This window comes from Phytophthora infestans, genomic scaffold (genome assembly GCF_000142945.1).
Source record: "Phytophthora infestans T30-4 supercont1.38 genomic scaffold, whole genome shotgun sequence".
NCBI classification, from domain to species: domain Eukaryota; phylum Oomycota; class Peronosporomycetes; order Peronosporales; family Peronosporaceae; genus Phytophthora; species Phytophthora infestans.
The window spans coordinates 730,815-751,887 of record NW_003303721.1 but is presented as its reverse complement, the minus strand read 5'-3'; the positions used below and the strand labels follow the sequence as shown (position 1 = coordinate 751,887).

The following is a 21,073-nucleotide window of genomic DNA, read 5'->3' as shown; positions in this document are numbered from 1 at the left end:
TGCATGTTAACTACCAATCACGCTTGGCTCGGTGCCGTTTCCAATTCTAGCAGATTCAAGACGAGAGGAGAGCGTTGCTGGGAGTTGATATGGACGAGCAAAGAGCTCCAAATTGCCAAGTTGCGAGCCTATCGTCGTCGCCCTTGGGCTCAGACGGCAGTGAGGGGGTCGCGCAATTATCACCTCGGTCTCGAAGGAAACGGAAGAACCGCAATCAAATGCGGGTAGCGCGTATAAGAGAGAGGGTATGTGAGCTAGGGTGTATATGTAATGGACCTTTGATCACCTTGATTATCTTATGTTTGTTCTTGTGTCTTGCTTGTCACGCAGGAGACGATGCAGAGTCTACGTGAGACAATGCACCGTCTAGAAGCTCGATATCAAGAGGCAGTAAGACGGGGGATTCTACAGCCTCCGAGTTGCGATACAAGTGTTGCGTCGTCATCACAGTCCTCAGCAACCGTAGCAGCATCTGAGTACATACACCTGGTCAACGAAGGGGCGAGGTTGAAAGACGAGAACTTTCATTTTCGACGAGCTCTTCACGAGAAGAATAAATTGCAGGAAACCCTGGAGAGATTGTATGAAGATTCGCACCAACCATTAATGCAAGAAGAGATTAACATGCGACGTTGCGTTTTTGAAGATCAGTGTGCACACAACGCCTGGGCACCGCTCAGGGAGGTGGAAGTCTGGGAGTTCATCCGCACTACCCACGACCGGATTCTCGCCACAATACAGTCGATAGCGCAACATGCAGCGCTAAGAGAATTGGACTCGACCACGAAATCTCAGCCCTCGTTCTTGGGGTGGAAAGTGCGATACCATCGAGAAGCCGAAGAAATACTATTCTCCTTCGAGAAGCCTTTCTACCACGTGACAGCACTACAGGCCATGCAAAACACATGGAACAACGAGTTATCCATGCAGAGTTACCGCAAGCCAGCCGATGTAGCCACACAGTCCATGGCTATATTTCAGATGATCAACGACGACACGTACGTGCTTAGAAGGCGAATACATTTCCGGGACAAGGTAGTTAGCTCGCACTATCTCCGATTCCGATTGAAGACGAGCTCAGGGTATGCGATAGGGAACTGTACAGTCGACAGAAAGCCTGAGGAAGACAGACCGATCTGGGCAGCCAATCTGTCACTTTGGACCGACTTCATCACTCCTCGGTCGGTGCTAAACAAAGAATACTGCGTCGTGCGCATCTCCGGCAGAATGAAAGTGGACGCCAACGAGGCGGCAGCGACGAAAGCGGCAACTGATATTATCTTCGGACTACTTCGGTGGGAAAACCTAAATATCGGTCCCGTGTTTACTTTCACGGCAAGTTAAATTACGGAAACTATTCAGGAGGAGGGAATTCGAACGTGCTGGATGGTATTCAGCAGTTGAAACATGAAACGTCACAGCTGGAAATCGACTGATAAATTAACAAATTTTCTTAACTTGATCTGGGACAATCAGAGACTTACAGTACCGGTACATGTACCCATGCACTGGCGTCTCCTACTTGTCAGTGTCAGGAGGGCAGGAGGAGGGAGCGCGAGGACGAAGGAACGACAGCGAGCTCCCAGATCATCGTGCGAGATATCGAGTTCACAAGGCGGACGTACATGTCTTCTTGTGTGTTGTACTCGGTGCGTGCAATGAATTTGACGGCAGCCAGACTCGCCCGTGCGTTCGTCCTGTCCTGCTGAAAACTCTACCCAGTTGGAGCTATCGACGTATTCGAAGTTCGAGTCTCTCTCGGCCATTTCGCGCACTTCGGGCGACGAAGGGTTGATTGAGTGGCGGCCGATTACATAACCCTTGTCGGTTTGCATGCGGAAGTTTAGGAAGATCATGCGCATGACCTTGTCGTGTTGCACAGGGTGTTCAATGTCAGTACCAGCGATGTACGTGCTGTCATTGATAACCTGGAGTACCTCAAACCGTAATTTGCGTCGGAAAGGGGTAGAAGTTGGCTTAGAGTCCCTTATCCAGCTACTAACCATGGCTTGTTGTGGTGTAATCCCCACGAAAAATTTGGAGAAACTGACGTAGAGTCGTCGTCAGGGTTCGTTTCGTGACGTACCTCCCAGCCGAAAGTTGCCGACGGTGGGAATGCGCAACCCTTTTTCGCATTGAAACGTTGCGGCAACTCTGGAGTTGAAGGAGAGTTTGATTCCTCAATATCGGAGCTGTCTCCGTCGGACACCTCAAAGGGCGACACGAGCGGCTTTACCGTCTCTTCCATGGCTCGATTTGCTGATAGCAGTTGCGTATATACTCATTGGCTTGGTCTTCTGTCATGGGCACATATTCATAATCCGAATAAAGCGTCGAGTCGTCAGTCGTAAGCGGACACTCCAACTCCAGTTCCTGTTTTCGATCTACCATCACTTGTTGGAACCTTCTTTGTGTCTTTTGCTTATCCACGAGCATTTGCTCGAGCATAAACTTCTCCTCCATCAGAGTATGGGATAGATCCGCCAAGGCGCAGTAGTTTGCCTCTAGCGACATCGAGTCCGAGTCTCCATTACTGTTATTGCTGCTTGCGCGACGGCGCTTTGCCTGAGATTTTTCATTCAGAGCCTGGTAATGTTTCTCCAGTTGTTGAAGGGTCAATTTCATCCGCTCGACGTCATCGCGTTGTCGGCGTCTAGCGCGTTGCATGGACTCTCTATTACGTTTCCGACGGATCTCCAAGGGCGTCAGCTTCTTGTCTTCTTTCACCGCCATGGTTGCACTTGCCACGGCAACTTTGGCTTTCGCTGGTTTCCGTTTCCGTTGCACTTTGGCACATTTCCCTTTCCCTTCTATCTCATTCGCGGCAACAGTGGGTTCAGTTTTGACCACAAGTTCGTTGCCTTTTGTTTTCGAACTCCACTTTGCGCCCCCAAATTGCCCCAGACGTCTGCCATCACATCGTCCGGCTCTCCCTGGGCTCCGGATTCGGTGGGCGTCGCGTCGTCCAGTAGGAAATTTGCGTCTTGTGCAGCTAGCAGCTCAAGGTCCACCGCCATGTACAGCTAAGCGAAGGTGTTGGTCGATTACAGTAGATGACACTTTCTAGGAAGACCTACGCACCATAAATGGAGCACGAGAGTGGCCGCCGTGGCCGCCGTGCCACGGTCCGTGGCGGGGCTCTGGAGGGATTTGAGACGTATTGCTCATCACCTTTTTTGGATTTTGTTTCTTGAGGATTGGCTGAAAGTGGTAAGTTATCAATTCTAAAACATTGTGTAAAGATCCAACTAACATTATTGTTGATTAGCTACACTACAGCGGAATTGACAATATGTTGGGCTGCGCTCGTCTCTTGAGGGACCCCATCGCCTTTGCCTTCGGTGGCGACTGCAGATTTCCTGCGAGACTTAGTACGTGTTCTGCTGCTTTCTGTAGAAAGCTCCTGGAGAATTTCCTGCGTAAGTTTGCGCCGCGACCTCGGGAACCGCCGCACCGCTGAGTATTTTTGCCACAATGGCAGTCTTGGTGTCAGTAGAGTAAGTGTGGCGAGTCTTAGACATGGCTTGGGTCGGACAAATAAAAAGTGAAGCGTTTGTTTTCTTCTTGCAAATGTTTGAACGGAGTGGATGGCGCTCAACAACCTCATTTGGTTGGAGGAGCTGACTAAAAATATGGCGCCAAGAGCTCACCCCTTTTGCATATTAAAATTTTAAAGGTATTCGTACTTAGCTTATTATAACCAATAGTTTCCAAGTTCAATGGAGTACTGTATATGATTGGCAGTAATTTATGCGGCTTCGCGGCCCTAAATTGATGATTTCCCTTTACAGACAATCCTCTTTGTAGTGAATCACTACTAGTGATACCGTCGTGGATCGGAGGTCTTCGATTTTTCAGCTCTTTAGCCCACCTCCGACTTTAAGGTAATCCATAATAAATAAATATTTTGTGTATCTCTAAACCGGTTTGTGATGGAGAACCGGGGTCCCGCCATTCGTTTCACATGACTTATTTTCAAGCACAGCAACGGATTTCAGCAACACGAATTATGAAACGTTAAATTCAAGGTTCTCTAAGCAAAGATATTCTTATCCAAGACTGGAATAATGTTAAATTCAAAGGAACTATAGTAGACAACCTGTGAACCGGTTTGGCGCGTTCAGGCGTATCAGGTTCGCTCTGGGGCTTGGCTCTTGATAATGATGCGCATTGGCTTCGTTGGAGGTCGCAAATGGGCTTCGAACGAGCATGCTCGGACGCTTCGTACATGCTCGCGATGCGTCTCGAGCGAACCATTTAACCAGGTTCTCGAAGCTTATCGATTTGTGATAAACCGATAGTTCGCTTTATCGTTTTAGGCCCTTGCTGAAAAAACTCTAATATTTGCTCCTTCGGTTTATACCTTTTCATAATAAAAAGGTAGAAACCAAAATGTTTTTTTTTAAAAGGGTAGAATCCGAAAGGGATGCACTGCTTAGAATTATTAGCCAATCATGTGTCTCTATTGCAACAATCCGGCGGCCACTCAAAGTCTCTACCGAACAAGGTGCGTCAGCCATGGCACCTTTGCCGCTCAAAAGTCTCGATTGCTCTCATCACCTTGTGCATCTCTAAACGCTATGTATTTACTTTCTACCCACGCAGGTTTCGTCTCCATCTGGTCTGTTCTCGCCGAGCTTTACAAAGTACCAACATGTCTGTCGCAGTCAAAGGTGTGGTCCGTCTTCGTGTGCTAGCGGGCAAGGCGAGTCCGTCGCCGGCTATTGGTCAGGCTCTGGGTCCTCTGGGTGTCAATATGATGGAGTTCTGTAAGGCCTTCAACGACCGCACGTCCAAGATGACGGAGAACATCCCTGTGCCTGTGGTGCTCACGGCCTACTCTGACCGCACGTTCAACTTTGTCACCAAGACGCCACCGACCTCGTGGTTCCTCAAGAAGGCTGCCGGCATCAAGTCGGGCTCCTCCACACCCGGTCAGCAGGTCGTGGGTACAGTTCACCTTCGCCAGATCTACGAGATCGCCAAGGTCAAGCAGCAGGACGAGATGGTGGACTACATCGACCTCCAGTCCATCTGCAAGACGCTCATCGGCTCGGCCAAGTCCATGGGACTCGATGTCGTGCAGTAAGCGCAATCGCTTTGCTGCTTCTAAGCTAGAAAAAAATATCATTGTGAATCTCCACACATTTTGTCATTTTTCTTAATGTAAAACGGATTGCCTTGAAGCGTAGGAAACTCAAAAGACATTGCAAAAGTCTCCTCTTCAGACTTAACTATTAATGCAACTGCACAAGGAGCACACAGCTCCATTTTGCGTAGAAAGATACGATATGCTCAATGTGACATGATGATATCCGCTCTGGAAGGGGGAAGGGGGGCGTACCTCGAGCCTTTGATAGCTGTTGACGGATCCCAAGGCTCGTAGTAGGAGCAATGCAACTGCCGGATGGTTGTTGCTCCCTTGTGAGTATAGTGTATAGTATACCCGGTACGGGTTCCTACTCGCCCAACTCCATTTTAATGTCGCTGTCTCGGAAGACCGAGGTGCGTCTCGAGCCAATAATGTCGCTGCCCATGTAGCTAAAGTCATCGAAGTGCATGGCCATGATCCCCGAGCCCGTGGACGAGCCCAGCACACTGATAACCGGAGAATCCGCCACTTCCTGTTGCTTGAAGATGTTGGGAACATACTGCAAGTTCGCGTTCAGTGCTGCACTGCTCGTACGCGCTCGACTGCCGTGGATATCTTTCGCTACGGGTCTGAACGGAGGCTCCACTCGTCGATTAAGTAGCGCGTCCCAGTCCACTCCCTCGAACCACGGGTGCCCCATAATCTCCCTCGCGCCGTCAGCGCCACATCCCAAGCGTTGTCGAGGGTTCTTAACCAGCAACCGTCGCAGGAAATCGGTCGCAGTAGGCGAAAAGTGCTCCGAGGGGTATATCGGTTCCTTACTCAATATATTCTGGAACATTTGACGTCGATTCTTGTCCCAGAAGGGCGTGTGGCCTTGGATCATCTCGTACACCAACACTCCGTAGCTCCACCAGTCGATCGTGTTGCCGTATGACGTCGCTGTCCTCTGACTGCACAGAAGTTCCGGTGCCAAGTACTCGGGCGTCCCCACAAACGTCGAGCCTTCGTCGTCCTCTTTGGATAATCCGAAGTCTGTGATAGCAACGTGTCCGTCGCTATCCATGAGGATATTCTCCAGCTTCAAGTCTCGATACATGATGTGCATATTGTGCAAATGAGCCAGTGACAACACCAACTCGGCCGCGTAGAAACACGCGCGTTGCTCCGTGAAGCGCTTCTCCTTCCTCAAGTGCACAAAGAGCGATCCTCCCGAGTAATAATCCATGACCAGATACAATTTCTGGTGGTTCTGGAACGCGTACCGTAGACGCACCACGAACGGATGTTCCACGTGCTTGAGGATCCGCTGCTCCGACTTGGTGTGCTCCACTTGTTTCTTCTTGAACACGTCTTGCTTGCGTAATACTTTCATCGCATACACGCGTCCAGCATTCTTCCCGTGCTTCTTCTTAGCCAGAAACACTTTCCCGTACGCTCCTTTACCGACTACAGACAGCAAGTCGAAGTCGTTGACGCTCATGGACGTGGAGATGACCATACTGCGTCGAGAACTGCGTGCACTATTGCTTCGTCTTCCGAGGTGGTTGCCCACGTCTTCCTCGACGTGGAACTCGGCGTCCTCTAAGTGTTCTTGTTGGTGTGGCGCCGACGACATGGCAGCGGCTCCAGCGTACGCGTACTGGGACAGTCGGCTCATTTCGTCCATCAGCTCGTCCTCTGCCACTTTGTCGGGCATGGAGCCGCGTGCACTGTCGAAGAAGGCGAACACGGTGTCCATACTGGCTGCGATAGTCCACGCGGTGTTGGAGGACTTTTGTTCGGCTGGAGACGTGGGTTCGCCAGCCGAGAGACTGAGACAACCCAGCTGAGTGCAGTCCTGTAGCTGCGTCCCTGGACTCTCCTTGGATCGCTGCCAGTTGATGGCTCGAGTACCGAGTAAGCCTCTTACTTCCTGCGTATCATCGGCTTCCACTCGATGACTCGACTCGATGAAGGCGATAGCTGCCAGTTTGGAGCGTAGAAGCGGCTGTGTGCAGACCAAGTGCTTGGTTAAGGAGCCTCCACGTCCATACGCAGCGATGTAGACTTGTGAACATGACGCTCGAACGCCGTACGCCTCCCATACGTAGCGGACGTGTAGTTCGGGTGTGCTGGAGTACGGAATAGGGATCTTTTCGCTACCGACACTCACGGTATTGGTACTAGGGTTCATGACCACGACGCCGTAGCCTTTAGACAGCGCAGTGTGCAGATACGGAAGCATAGAGCCCGAGCGATACTGGTTCGGGTTCTCCGTGGCTTCCAGGACGAGCGAACGGCTCCAAATACCCGGTTGGATGCCATTGCCACTCACGATAACGAGCAGTAAGCGACGGCAGATGTGCCAGTTCGCACTCATAAAGACGCTGCAACGTGCGGCGCTGTCAGGCGACGGAATGCACGTCTCCACGAAGCCCAATTGGACCATTTTCTGCTGCTCTTCCAGCACGATCTGGTGCAGTAGCGCCTCCATTTTGCCGCGTTCGTCGTCGCGTGGGTGCTGTGTCGATGGAGAGAACGGTTAGTGAGACCCCTTAGTGTGTGATGTGTAGCCATCAACGGCGCCTTACCATGTTGAGCTTTTGAATCTGGCGTAGTGTCTGACACAAAAACTGGGAGAAAGGATTTGCCTCGGCTTCTCGGGGCGTCGGCAGAGCTGACACCTTCTTGCCCAAAAACAGCCGTACGCAAATGTCTTGGGTTCAGTAAGGACGTTGTGATGATGCACAAGAGTGACATCGTCACGTCTACCGACAGAACCGGTAAATCACACAGAAACAAGGTCTGACACACAGAAAATGGGATGGCTCATACAATATGCGTGGGACACATTAACGTCACATCACACCACACTATCTAAACGTGTGCCACAGCATAGGCCAAAACACACCAACCTCGGGTGTCTATAAATATTAGCGAATCACGACCTGCTATGAGCCAATCACCGCCCTATATATCCTTTCTTTACAGCAAAGATCCTTCTTCATACAGTAAAAACTGAACCTTGAAGCCCTCCTTCCCCTCCCTCAACGGAAGATGCCCACGACGACCAAATGGACGACTGTCTGCAGCGACATGGCTCGCGAGGATTCTCAGCTGCTTATGGAAGACATGAAGGCGTTCATTATTGTGAAGATTCAGCTGGTTCCGTGTGTGGTGTGTGCACTGACCAAGCCACACAAGATGCGGTACCAGCTACTTAGGTGTTCCTCGGAAACATGCAGCGCAGCCACGCCATATGACGCGTGTCGGTGGAAGGGGAAGGTGCTCACGTGCCAAAGCCTTAACGGCGTCACCATAATGGAGACTGGTGCTCACGAGACGCTGGTGAAAGGTCCATAAAAAACCAAGATAACCCCCCGACTTAAGGACTACGGTCGTGAAATGGCTACGCAAGGGTTGAAGCCCGCTCGGATTCGCAATGGGATGGCTCGGCGATTTGGGCTGACTGAGACAGAGATGCCAACGCTACGTCAAGTGCAGTGGTTCGTCAGCAGTTACTCTAAGAAACATCTGCACCAATGACGATTATGACGAAATCCTGGGCCAGATCGACCAGTTGGCTTATGGCCCGACCGTCTCAGACACGAATCCTTTCTCGTTTGGATGGAAACGTAAAGCACACGGCAAACCAGATGTGGGGAACGGCTCTGACGAAAAGCTCTTTTTGGTGGGGCTGACAACGAAGCGTCTTCTACTGAATGCGGCCCGCGACCCAGAGTCATTTGTGTTTCACATGGACGCCACGTTTAAGTTGAACCAAGTCGGGTATCCTGTCATTGTGTGTGGCATCTCTGACAAGTGTCGCTCGTTTCACCTCGTGGCACTTTTCATCACATCTCAACGCTATGAGGACATTTACGTGACAGCGCTGACCGAGCACCGCAGGGTTTTTACTTCCGTGTCTGGGGGGCGACAACTGTTGGTCAGGTTCGTCATGGCCGATGTGGAAGCTGCCTAACAGAACGCTGTGACACGAGTCTTTGGTATCGATTGTGAATTTGTCTACTTGATGTGCTTCTATCATGTGATGGCCAAGGTTCACGAAAAACTCAAGGGCGTACCGGATCACCTGTCCAAAAAAGTGATGGCGGACATCTATGACCTCCATTTCGCGGATAGCCAAGATGCCTATGACGAACAAGTGAAAGAGGTTCTAGCAAAGTGGGCGGATGAAGAGCAGCTGATTTGGTTCCAAGGCTATTTTGAACGTACGTGGGTGACAAGTTCATTTTGGCGTTGGCAATGCTTCCATACCCCCAGTGGATACGCCACCACAAACAACCCGGTGGAGCAGTTCAACCGTCTGATCAAGCGTGACTACACTCTCCGAACCAAACATAAGATCGGGACACTGTTCCAGCTGCTGGCAGATTGTTGCGGTCACCAGTCGGTGACCTTAAGAATTTTCAAGGAATCCCCTGAAGCCACCCAGCAGCTAAACGCAAGGGTTAAGGAATTTCGCCACCGAGATCTTCTTGTGGATATGACTCCCAGCCGGTCCAGTATCGACTTCCTACTTCAAAGGGGGAATCCTTTGGAGTCCTGATGCCACTTTCTTCTAATCCCGTGTCCAGATCGCTGGGGTAGGCAGCGAATTCGTCCTGGAGATTGGTCAGCATTCCATTCCGTACGTCCTTCTTAAACAGGTTGATGTCATCCGCCAGTTTGGAGCCTGGATGAAGTAACCCTTCGGCTATATTCTTCAGTGAGGCATAGCCTGCAATCCATCCGCAGTGCCCTGTTGCCGCAACATCTACAATTGTACCCCCTACCAGAGCCATCCACGCATTGAAGTGTTTGCCTTCATTCGTCGCTGGCAATATTTTTGTAATTCTGCACTCTTCTCCTTTGTAGCTGCGATCTGTCAGCTCGGCATCTGATTGGTCCTTCTTCAGAGTGATACCTGTGCTACCTGGTAGTTGAGGTGGCGCTGCTGTCACTGCTATTCCTCCGTCTTCTGCGGTCATATTCTTCCATTCCAATTCAGTCTTGTTCAGCGTTTTCTCCAGGAAGAGGTGGATGTACTGTTGTCGGCAGCTCGAGTCGCCACTACCTCTTCGAACAGAGCTGCGTTTGTTTGGGGATTCTGATCGAGCCTCCTGCCTGGTATTACCCTGCGGGATTCGGGTCTCCTGCCTTCTCTCCTTGGAGGGGCGATCCTCTGCCTCCTTCGCTGTTGGCAGTTTTCGTTTGGGTGACGTAGTTCGGGATGTCGTCGTTTTGGCTGCACCCTGAGCTTGAGCCTTCTGCTCGGTGTTTGGGAGTCTCTCAGCGGCCGTCCGTCCATTAATTTCCTGCTCCTGCTGTGGTCTAAGCACCAGCTTGACTTGTGAACGTTGGACTGGCTCGAGCTTAATCTTCTTGTCCACCTTTTGCCGATCGTACGCTTCTTGTTCAGCCCCACCTCCACTGCCATGGCCCCATTTGTCCTCACAGTCCCATGTATCAGCCAGCCTTCGTGTGATGATGGTGTTTAAGCCGCTGAGCGAAGCTGGTCGATGTGTTCCTTCTGTGACTGACATTCCCAACCTTCGCTGGTACTAACCCGTAGGGGAGTCTGTTTTGTTCGCGGAGTCGTCGTCCTTTTCTCGTTTGTGGACGAGCCCAGCCCTTCGCGCACTGCCTGATCTGTGGTGTCTCCTCGGTGGAATGCAGCCCCATGGTCTGCGGGTTGCATGTCAATGTCGTCGTCAACTGCTGTCTCACGGACCATTGAAGCCGGAGACGCCTGCTTGTCCTCCAGCTCGTCGTCTTGCTCGACGTTGATTTCGTGATGACATTGTTCCCACTCGCTCGGTAACGACGGGCGGTCACCTTCTCTTTCTGTGCTGTTCCTCGTTGTACTGGCCGTCCTCCGCCCTGCAGTCTTTTGAATCTGCATTATCAGCTCCTCCACTGTCTTAGGCATTGTCTCTGGCTGGTATTCTCTTCCTTCCTTTCCGGTCGTCGATGGGACTTTGCCGTCCAGTACTAGGGTGTGGTTTGCTTTCGTTTCGTCGATCTGCTCCATTGCTATCTTGCAGTAGCGTGCCGGGTGATCTGGTGCCGCGCATAGTGCACAAGGCCATCCTTGGTACACCGTGTGGTGGTAAACGACTATAGTGGTGTTGGCTAGCACCACCTTCGCGACACGTCTTAATTGCTGAGGGCAAGCTGCTGCATAAATATCCACGTCCCACTGTTTATCATTGATACTCGCTCCTGCTGTTTCCGAATGTGCTAGTGCCTGAACCTTGAGTCCCAATTTGTTGGATAGCAGCCAGTACATGTCCGTGGATGTCATCTTTCCGGTTGTAACAATCATTTTGAAGCTGTAGAGGTCTAGCTGCACCACCGCATGCGTGATCTGCGCTTGTTGCCGTTGATGTTCATAGTCAACAAGCTTAATCATCTTCATCGCCAGTGGGACACGCCATCCCACCCATTTCTGTGCTGAACGCTTCCCTTTGAAAGTGACTTTTAACACTCTCGCGTCTGTATCGACTTCAATTCTGGAGATTGCTGCTTTGAATTCCGCAATCTACTGCTTTTGTGGAGGAGCTGCCTCTGCTCCTATATTCGCGTGCTGCAAGATGGCTTGCTTGGTCATGTTTGGTCCGAAGCGATGGCCTGGAAGCAAATGCGCGTAGAGCGGGTATTCGATGGCCATAAATATGTCTGTGAAAGCCGCCAATTCTCTTGCATCCATCGACTGTATGAGAAAGCGTGGAGGTACTGGCACTTCCAGCTGTCCCTTGATGATCATGTCTAAGGCTTTGTCCTCTTCTGCAGTTCTCATTAGAAGTCTGGTGATCTTTTCTGAGGGCTGCATGCAGAGTTGATACAAGCGCTGGTATTCCCGTCGTTCGTTGAATTTGAGGTGGGTGTACCCACTTCGTTATTAGTGACAGTTTCTTTGTATGATTGAAGGATTTCATCTTGTTCAACCGATCCGACTGGCTCAAGTGGAATGTTCTGTAGTGTGAAGCACCGTAGCCGCGTTTCCAACTCAGCCTGCATCATCCTGTCTTTGAGTACCCAGGTTTCCAAGAGCGTTGATAGACGTTGTCGGTATTCCTCATTGGCACAGTCCCACTTGCAAGTCACACCTCTATATTTCTCTTGCTCTTCCTGGGATGGCGTGTCGTCCCATGTCTCCCTCATGAGCGCCTTCTCCTCCTCATTAGCATAATGTTACTGCATCTTCCTGAGATATGCCCGGAACCTCCTCTCCGTTGCCAGTTCTCGTAGTCTCAGCACCGTTTGTAGCACGTAGGTGCTTGGGGCTGTGTTTAGAAGATACATTATGAGCTGAGCGTAAACTCTGGTGCCATCGCCTTGATCTGCTTCTCCAGCTTTGCGCCCACTGAACTTAGCCTGAGTGCCTTCTTTCCCTTGCCGTCGAATCGGAGAAAAGCTGCGTCCTCCCGCCTTGCGCTGCGGGTCTTCCTGTGAGGTTCTCCGGTCTCCGTATCGCTCTGTAGTCTTCCCTGCCTTGTTTTTTCTGCTTGCTGTCTGCCATCCTCCGTCGTCTACCTTGGGCGGGCCTCCCTGCCAGTTGCGGTCGTGTCCTTCCGCATCCTGCTTGAGCTCCGTTTGTTGGACCCTCACCTCCTGCTCTTGGTCCTTGCTCGTCTTCATCAGCTTCCTCACACCTGTGTGCTCTCCACTAGGCCGTGTTCTTTCCGCCGATTTCTTATCAGCCGTAATTTGACTTGGTTTGTGTATGGAGCCGGGGGTTTCAACGCACTTCCGGGCGCCTGTGACGGGGTCACACAGCACCTTGCGCAAGAGGAAGTTATCTTCCGAGAGTATACAAACTCTCAGTAAACGGCAGTTCACAGGTCCCCTCTTCGATTAAAGAGAGCGAAGTGACCCAAATAAGGTAGATTGTAAACTGAGTATATTTATAGGTAGATTAAGTTTGGGTTTAATACAAACTGCTAGTTACCTATAGAAATGCAATGTCATTTAACCAATGGTTGGCTTTGAACGACCTTGGTACCTTGTACCAAATATCTCAGAGTATGACGTGTCATACTCCTGAAGTGTGAAGTGTCACACTTCATGTAACCAGGGTACACTTAGGGCTACGTACCCCGTTACATCCTCCCCCACTTAGGTTCGGTTTACCGACCAATCAGAATGATGAGGTGTTCGTCACAAACTCTCATTCTCAAAGTCGAAAACCATCGACTTGGCCGCGCGAGCGCGGCGGAGGCTCACTTCACAGTTAGAGCCTCGAGCAGCAACCTGTGCGCTCTTCGTCAAGGTCTCCACTTCGACCGTTAACATGCCTCGCGGCACTACTAAGAGCGGTGCTAAGACACGCTCCAAGGCTGCAGCCGGTAAGGCGCAGGTCAAGAGCACTAAGCCTCACGGCAAAGGCTCTGCACTCAAGGAGGCTACTCAGGTGGCCTCCGAGGCGATCGGTTCCTCGGGTGACGCGGCTGCGGACAAGCGCGCAAGCAGGCGCCGCAGTCCGTCGCCCTCGTCTTCAGACAACCGTCCGAACCCTCGGTTCGTAGACCGCGAGTTCAACTCGGGCAGTGAAGACGATGCCGAGTCCGAGAGCACTCAGGAGGCTCCTGCGGGTTCTGTGGGAGGGCACAGCCTAGTGCCCAGTGAGCACAAAGAAGGCAGCGTGCAGTCGCCCGCTAGTGATCACGGTGATCACAGTTCCAGGACCTCTGTGCGCTCTGAGAGTCCGGCCGTTAAGGCTAAGGGCGCTCCCAAAGCCGGTGGCGATGAGGAAGAGAATCCTCGCAAACGTCTCTCGCTTGCCGAGGATCTTGCGCGCGCTAAGGCCTCTAAAGCCGAAGGCGCCAAGCCCTCAAAGAAGCGTACCGCCTCTAAGTCTCCACTCCGCGAGGAGAAGGAGACTCGACGCTCCTATCAGAGTCTCTTCGGCTCCTCGGATGAAGAGGAGGAGAAGGAGGAAGAAGAGGAAGAGGAGGGTGCCATTGTTGAGCCCCGGGAGGTCTCAAATGACCTCGACCAGCAGCAGGAGGATTTCCAAGCTGCTCAGCGTGTGCGTGGGGGTTCGGTGGCAGCACCCGTCAGCCAGGGAGCTGCCATCAACTCAAGAGGGTATTGGCCTCCCGAGGAGAGCTCTGGGGCTGACCTCTTCTTAGAGCTTCTTGTCGCTCCTCGTGGCCTTGTGGGCGGCCACACTTCTAGGGGCATCTATGAACGAGCCCTTGTTCAGAAAGAACAGTTGTTCGTCGACAACTTGGAGGCTGCTCGGTGTGTGCTTCTCGCGCAACACCGCATTCCCCTTAAGGACTTCACGACTTGTCGTAAGAAGCCCGAGACCCGGGGCGGTCTCTATCCTGTTTGGGGATACCCCTGGGTTATGCCCGAGAACTGTCCCACGTGGGGTTCTTGTGAGGACATGGTCTGGGCGTGGGTGGAGACTCTCAAGTACTCGCCCACGGAGTTATGGGAACTCCATGAAGATCAGCAGCTGTCCCACATCCTGGACCAGCGTGATCTTCGTGTGAGGTTTGCCCACTTGATCAGCAAGCGTATGCTGCCAAGGGACATCCTGAAGCGCGCGGCTTCTAGCGCTCACGATGAGCGCGGGTACGGTATGTATTCGTTGACCGTACCCCGTTCGGGCAAGAAGCCCCGGACTACTTATGAAGCTGCCGCCGCTTCTGTTCCCAGATTGCGACAGCCTTCGGGCAGTCAATCAGGAGCCGTTTAATCGGCTCCCACGAGTTCTCGGAGTGGGCATAACCCCTCCGCTTCACGAGGAGCTGTCGCTTGCCGCGACACCGTTGCTCCTGGAGGATCCGCTCCACGTGGAAGTGGGCTTCTCCATTCCGGTCAAGCAGGGGCGGAGGTGCCCTCGTACAAGTACGAGTACTCGGCGCCTCCCGAGAGCCACTCTCGTCCGAGTGCTCCGACTGCGGGTCCGACACAGGACCCTGAGGTTGACCGCCTCCGTCAGCGTGTTTCGTGCTTGAGATTGCACTTGGCCTTGGGACTGGCGGTAATGCTGCCGCCCAGGCCGGGAATCAGGGCGAGCTCGCTCGTCTTGCGGGCCGCCTGGACCTGGTGGAGCGAGAGGTCGCGAGCCTGCACCTGCGGGTGGATCGCCGGGCCTCTTCGTCCGATCTGGACGAGGCCTTTCGCATGATCCGACGGATCGAGGCTTTGTTGCCACGTCCGGAGCCGCTTGCGGCACACTCCCAGACGTACGCGTATGGTGCGTACCCGGCGTACTCAGCGTATGGCGCCGGGGTCCGTTCGTATGGAGCCCCTCCGGCGTACGGTCTTGACCGCAGCCTTGCCGTCCCGACCGAGACTTGGGTGCCTGCTCCGACGCCCTCGTCGACGACTGTGACCGGCCCTCGCTTCGAGGAGCTGGGTCAAGGGGGATCTGCGAGTCAGCAACCCCCTGCGGGTCAATGTACCGCTTAAGACGTCCGACATAGAACGTCGGGTGCGTCGTCATTGACTTTGGAAGGTCGATGGTGTACGACGCACCATGTCTGGCCAGGACTGCAAAAGTTCCGATGAAGCGGTGCTTCAGTTTGTTGCTGCCGACAGAGCTAACAGTGTCTAGAGGTAGGTTCCTCGTGTCTAGCAACACTAAGTCACCAACCTCAAATATACTTAAGTTTCCTCTTCCTTGTTTGTCTGAGTACTCCTTTTGTTTATCTTGGGCCGCTGCCATGGCATCGCGGACCCTGCTGACAATGTTCAGCTTGGTATCCATAAAGGATTCCACCTATTTCCGCAGCGAAACTGGTCTCACATCCGAGACCTGGGAGGAAAGGGCTTTCCGAGCCTCTCCCCCACTTAGAATAGAGGAGTCAGTGTCTCCTCGAAGAGTGAGAGGCACTCTGGGGTGGCGGAAGCCGTTCAAGTAGAACGGCGTGAACCCCGTGGACGCGTGCACCGCGTTGTTGAGCGCAAACTCAACAACTGGAAGCTGCGACGACCACGTACGTGGCGCTGCCGCGCACACACTGCGCAGAGTGTCCTCGAGCACTCGATTGACGCGCTATGTTTGGCCGTCTGTCTGCGGATGATCCGCAGTGGACATCTGCAGACGAGTTCCCAGCAAAGGGAACAGCGTTTTCCAAAACGCAGCAGTGAACCGCGGGTCTCGGTCCGAGACAATCGTCTCCGGGAGACCGTGATAGCGGAACACGCCATCGACGAACAACCTTGCGGTTTGTTCGCCCGTTACAGTGACGGGAACTGGGGCAAGATGTATCATCTTGCTCAGCCGACACACGAACACCAAAATTCCGGTGTTGCCGTGTCCGTCGGCGGGAAGCCCAAAGATGAAGTCAAGACTCATCGACTTCCAAAAATCAGCCGGTACGGGCAGGCTCTGTAGTGGAGCCGAAGAGTGCCCTGCGGGTCTGACCCGCTGACATATTTCGCATGTCTTGACGTACCGGGCGACCCACTTGTACATGTGGGTCCACCAGAAGGACTGAGAGACCGACAGAAAGGTCTTCTCGCGGCCCAAGTGGCCGCTGGAGGGCGCGTCATGCGCCTCCGCGAGGATGTCGAACTTCAGATCCTCGTCGTTGGGTACAACCACCCGTGGAGGATCAGTGGGCTCCACCCGATAATAGAGGAGGCCCTCCTTCAACTCATATCGGTGGAGCCGTGAGCGCTGTCGCGACGAGAGCCAGTCGGACTTCGCGCTCGTTCCGGCCTTAAGGAACTTGACGATAGGCGCGATAGCCTCATCGTCCCGATACGCCATGCGTATCCGATCATATAGATCCGTTGTCACCCGCGTGATGTGGGCCAACTCATAGTCGGGACGCCGAGAGAGGGCGTCCGCAAGCACGTTGAGCTTGCCCGGCTTGTATTCGACGCGGAAGTTGTATTCCGCGAAGAAGGACAGCCACCTCGCCATCCTTTGGGAGAGGTGAGGCGAGTTAGTCGCCGTCCTCAAGGACGCGTGGTCTGTGTAGATCACAAAGGGCCTAGAGCCCAGAAGGTGAACACGGAACTTCACAAGGGCATATTTCATTGCCAGGAGCTCCTTGTCATGGACAGGTTAGTTCCGCTCGGCGGCTTTGAGCTGCCGGGACTGGAACGAGATGACTCGTTCCTGTCCAGCCGTGTCGTCCTGCAGCAATGCACACCCGATGGCGTAGTCGGAGGCATCGCAGACGACGCTAAACGGCTTCGTCTCGTCCGGCAGAGCCAGGACAGGGGCCTCTTGGAGACTGGACTTGATGCTGTCAAAAGCATCCTGGTGCTCTTGTTCCCAGCGCCAGTCGACGTCCTTCTGAAGGAGGCTCGACAAGGGCTTAGCGAAGCCCGCGTACCCAGCGCTGTACTTGTGAAGGTAGTTGGCCAAGCCCAACCACTTTCGAAGATCCTTCTGGGATCGGGGCGTCGGCCATGCTGCTATGGCCTTGACCTTGTCTGGGTCAGCCCGAACGCCCACGTTGCTGACGAAGCAACCGAGAACTTTAATCTCTGGTGACGCGAAAACGCACTTGTCGATGTTGGCGTAGAGCTTGTTCGCTCGCATCACGTCCAACACTCGACGGAGGTGTCCTAGATGCACCTTCATGGCCGTCTTGCCTCCCTCGGCACGGCTATGGACGAATATGTCGTCGAAGTACGTCTGTACGAAGGTACGCAAAGGGCGGAACAATTGCGTCACCAGGCGATTGAGCGTCGCCGGGGCGTTAGACAAGCCCTGCGGCATGACGAGCCACTCCCAAAGCATGCCGCTTGGAGTGCTTACCGCGGTGAGCGGGATGTCACTCTCTCGCATCAGGATTTGGTAGTATCCATCTACCAAATCCAGCGCACTGTACAGTACGCTCCCAGCCATGTTGTTCAACAACACATCATTTCGTCGGATCGGTGTTTGGGCCGGCACCGTTGCGTCGTTCAGCTTGTTATAAGCGTGAACCAGACGCCACTTTCCGTTCGGCTTCCGAACGCAGAAAGTCGGCGTCGAGTGCGGGGATTTCGATTCCCGCACCATTCCTGCCTTCGCTTTCGCGGCGAAGAAGGCATCAATGACCTCGCACTGTTCGCGCGGGAGAGGCCATTGCCTCGTGACACAATACTTTGTGCCGGGCACGAGATCAATATCGTGCCGTACGCCTCGATCCGGTGGGAGTTGGGTCGGTGGGTGTTTGTTCACCACGTCCGCATACTCCGTCACCAAAGGATACACCGGATCCTTGGGGTTCTTGAGAATCTCAGAACCCAAGCGCGCCTGACGCTGCTTGTTCATGTCTTCCAGGACGATCTCGTCCAAGACAGAGGAGGAGTTCAGCTCCTCCTGAGTGGTCTCAGGTCTCATGAGTACCATCTCAGCAATCTCTCCAGCCTTGAGGTTGGCCAGGAAAGACTCATCCGTCATTTCCTCGAGGTTCAGTATCTCCGCAACCTCTGGCAACGGTTCCAAGTGGACACCAGATGCCTTGACGGGTAAAGCTGTCTCGCCATCGAAGATGTGATAACACTCTTCCACCGGCCTTGTCGGAGGAGCCCGGGCCCTTAACTCCGAGTCGCTTGAAGCGACGTCGATCGGAACGAAGTTCGGATCCGACTTGAGGCGGCGGCGGTGTCTTTGTCGACGGCGTCTGTGACGGGGAGCTTTGCTGCCCACGTCTAGGGATGTCGTCGCTACGACATCCGAGGCACTCGTGGCCTCGTGTGATACTGTTGTACCCACACAGGAAGCGTGTTCAACGCCTTCCTCTTCACTTAAGGTCTGGGCGACCGCGTGTGGCACTGTGTTACCCACACAGGAAGCGTGTTCAACGCCTTCCTCTTCAGTTAAGGTCTGGGCGACCGCGTGTGGCACTGTGTTACCCACACAGGAAGCGTATCCGACGTCTTCCTCTTCAGTTAAGGTCTGGGCGACCGTGAGTGGCACTGTGTTACCCACACAGGAAGCGTGTTCAACGCCTTCCTCTTCAGTTAAGGTCTGGGCGACCGCGTGTGGCACTGTGTTACCCACACAGGAAGCGTATCCGACGTCTTCCTCTTCAGTTAAGGTCTGGGCGACCGTGAGTGGAACTCTGTTACCCACTCTGAACACGCTGTTCTCAGTGTTCATGACAGCTGCAGCTGTCTGCGGAACTAAGTTACCCGCCTGTGGACCTAAGTTACCCACTTGGCCAGCGCCTCTTCTGGGCGCGGCCACCATCAAAACATCCTCGGAGTCGTCATATACGTCGACGACTCCCAAGCATCTGCCGAATGCTTTGGTACCCCGGCAGCCCTCGCGGGCGCCCCGGGTCCTGACAGAGGTGGGAACATGACTCACCAATGCTCTGTCGGACTGCGCAGGGCGGCTGGCACCGATTGCCTTGCCTCGCCAGTCGATCCAGGGCTCCTGCTTCTCAAGCCAGGGCATGCCCAGGATCATATCATATGGATCCATATCGAGAACAGTGAACTGTTCGAGGCTGTCAAAGTCTTCAAACTTGACAGCCAGATCCACTTGGACGTTGGGGACAGTGACGACCTTCCCGTCGGCCAGTCGCACTGACACCGTCCCGTTGCCCTTGCTTTCTCTCAAAGCTTCGGACAACTTGTTGCTGTTACGAGCAACCGCCTGGCGGCGTGCGAAATTCTTCGACGCCCCAGAAGTCCGGTGTGGTTCTAAAGAAATGATCGTATCCCCGTACACATCCGTGTACTACGAGCAACCCGCCGCTGCTCTTCGCCGATTCGAGAGTGCGAAGACTCTCAGGGGCTAAGTCCCCGTGGTACGCGCCACCCGCGCACCCATCACAAAGACTTAGTTCTTCCCCAGTAGGACGCCCCGCCCCTACTGGTTCCCTGCGTTCCCCTGTCCCCGGAATCCTGGCTTCTGCCAGCGACCCTTGAGGACGGGCTTGGGGAAGGACCGTCTGCGGAGTCTTTCCGCGGGACAGTCGCGCTTGAAGTGGCCCATCTTCCCACAGCCGAAGCAGCGGATGTCACGCTGTTCGGCGGACCCGAGTTCCATGGGAACTGGTCCGTTGGGGCTTGTTCGACCGGGAGCCGACAAGGAGCTCCCAGGCCACGCTGAGGCCGGTGTACGCGCCTGGCGATGGCTGTACTCTTCTTGAAGAGCCACTTGAATTGCCTCTTCAAGGGTGCTTGCCTGCACCCGGAACAGCTGAGTGCGTGCGGGGCCCACTCGAAGGCCGTCCATGAGCACAGTCATCTTGATGTGTTCATTGAGTGGGTTTCCCACTAGGGACGCCGTGAGCTCCCGTATCTCTTGCACATACTCGTGCAGTTCGCGCCTTCTTTGTTTACACGCGAGGAAGCGCGAACGCTGGCGGTACTCGTAGTTCGCCGGGAGGAACGCGGCTCGGAGCTGTTCGCACAGCTGAGCCCAGGATGTGAAACATCCAGTGGATGTTGCTTCCCGAGTGTACACCCAACTCTTAGCACGACCGCTAAGGTTGGAGAGTGCAAAAGCAACACGCAGTTGCTCGGTCGAGATCAGAGCCGCGTCCATCGCGAGCTCTACTTCTCGGACCCAGAAGTGAAGGTTCTCGCCTTCCTTCCCTTCATACGGCTTTACCTTCAGCCGTCTTGGCTTCGGGTGAGGCGGATTTGCTTCCGCCGCCGGAGCCTGCAGGTTCTCCCGCACATGCGCGATGAGGCCCTGCTCGTACGCGTCGAATGCATTGACGCGCTCGAGCTGCTCAGCCGGTGTAGACACCACCAGGCTCTGCAGGGCCTCCATCCCGAAGATGCCTGCCATCTTCCGAACCGACTCGATTTGAGAGTCGCTCAAATGGGAGAAGTCGTTCCTATCCATGGCAACGAACTTCGGAGGTTCAGGTAGTCTACGTGGATTGAATACAAGTGCTACCAAGTGTGACGGGGTCACACAGCACCTTGCGCAAGAGGAAGTTATCTTCCGAGAGTATACAAACTCTCAGTGAACGGCAGTTCACAGGTCCCCTCTCGATAAAGAGAGCGAAGTGACCCAAATAAGGTAGATTGCAAATTGAGTATATTTATAGGTAGATTAAGTTTGGG

General features: G+C 53.7%; 5 protein-coding genes across 5 annotated transcripts; 2 read left to right on the top strand and 3 right to left on the bottom strand.

Moving 5' to 3' along the window:
• Positions 1-218: 218 nt before the first annotated feature.
• On the top strand, positions 219-1,344 carry PITG_15092 (uncharacterized protein; the record flags this gene model as incomplete). The annotated part of the gene is made up of 3 exons (XM_002898217.1): positions 219-245; positions 331-390; positions 478-1,344. The coding sequence occupies 3 exons, from the start codon at positions 219-221 to the stop codon at positions 1,342-1,344; spliced, it is 954 nt and encodes a 317-aa protein (XP_002898263.1).
• Positions 1,345-1,531: 187 nt separating this feature from the next.
• On the bottom strand, positions 1,532-2,667 carry PITG_15091 (uncharacterized protein; the record flags this gene model as incomplete). Its single annotated transcript, XM_002898216.1, has 3 exons — positions 1,532-1,645; positions 1,719-2,046; positions 2,237-2,667. The coding sequence occupies 3 exons, from the start codon at positions 2,665-2,667 to the stop codon at positions 1,532-1,534; spliced, it is 873 nt and encodes a 290-aa protein (XP_002898262.1).
• A 1,987-nt stretch (positions 2,668-4,654) lies between these two features.
• PITG_15090 (50S ribosomal protein L11) lies at positions 4,655-5,089 on the top strand (the record flags this gene model as incomplete). Its single annotated transcript, XM_002898215.1, has 1 exon — positions 4,655-5,089. One exon carries the CDS (start codon positions 4,655-4,657, stop codon positions 5,087-5,089), a length of 435 nt encoding a protein of 144 aa, XP_002898261.1.
• Positions 5,090-5,459: 370 nt separating this feature from the next.
• On the bottom strand, positions 5,460-7,568 carry PITG_15089 (ribosomal protein S6 kinase, putative; the record flags this gene model as incomplete). The annotated part of the gene is made up of 1 exon (XM_002898214.1): positions 5,460-7,568. One exon carries the CDS (start codon positions 7,566-7,568, stop codon positions 5,460-5,462), a length of 2,109 nt encoding a protein of 702 aa, XP_002898260.1.
• Positions 7,569-9,546: 1,978 nt separating this feature from the next.
• PITG_15087 (uncharacterized protein) lies at positions 9,547-11,495 on the bottom strand (the record flags this gene model as incomplete). The annotated part of the gene is made up of 2 exons (XM_002898213.1): positions 9,547-10,527; positions 10,644-11,495. 2 exons carry the CDS (start codon positions 11,493-11,495, stop codon positions 9,547-9,549), a joined length of 1,833 nt encoding a protein of 610 aa, XP_002898259.1.
• Between the last annotated feature and the right edge of the window lie 9,578 nt (positions 11,496-21,073).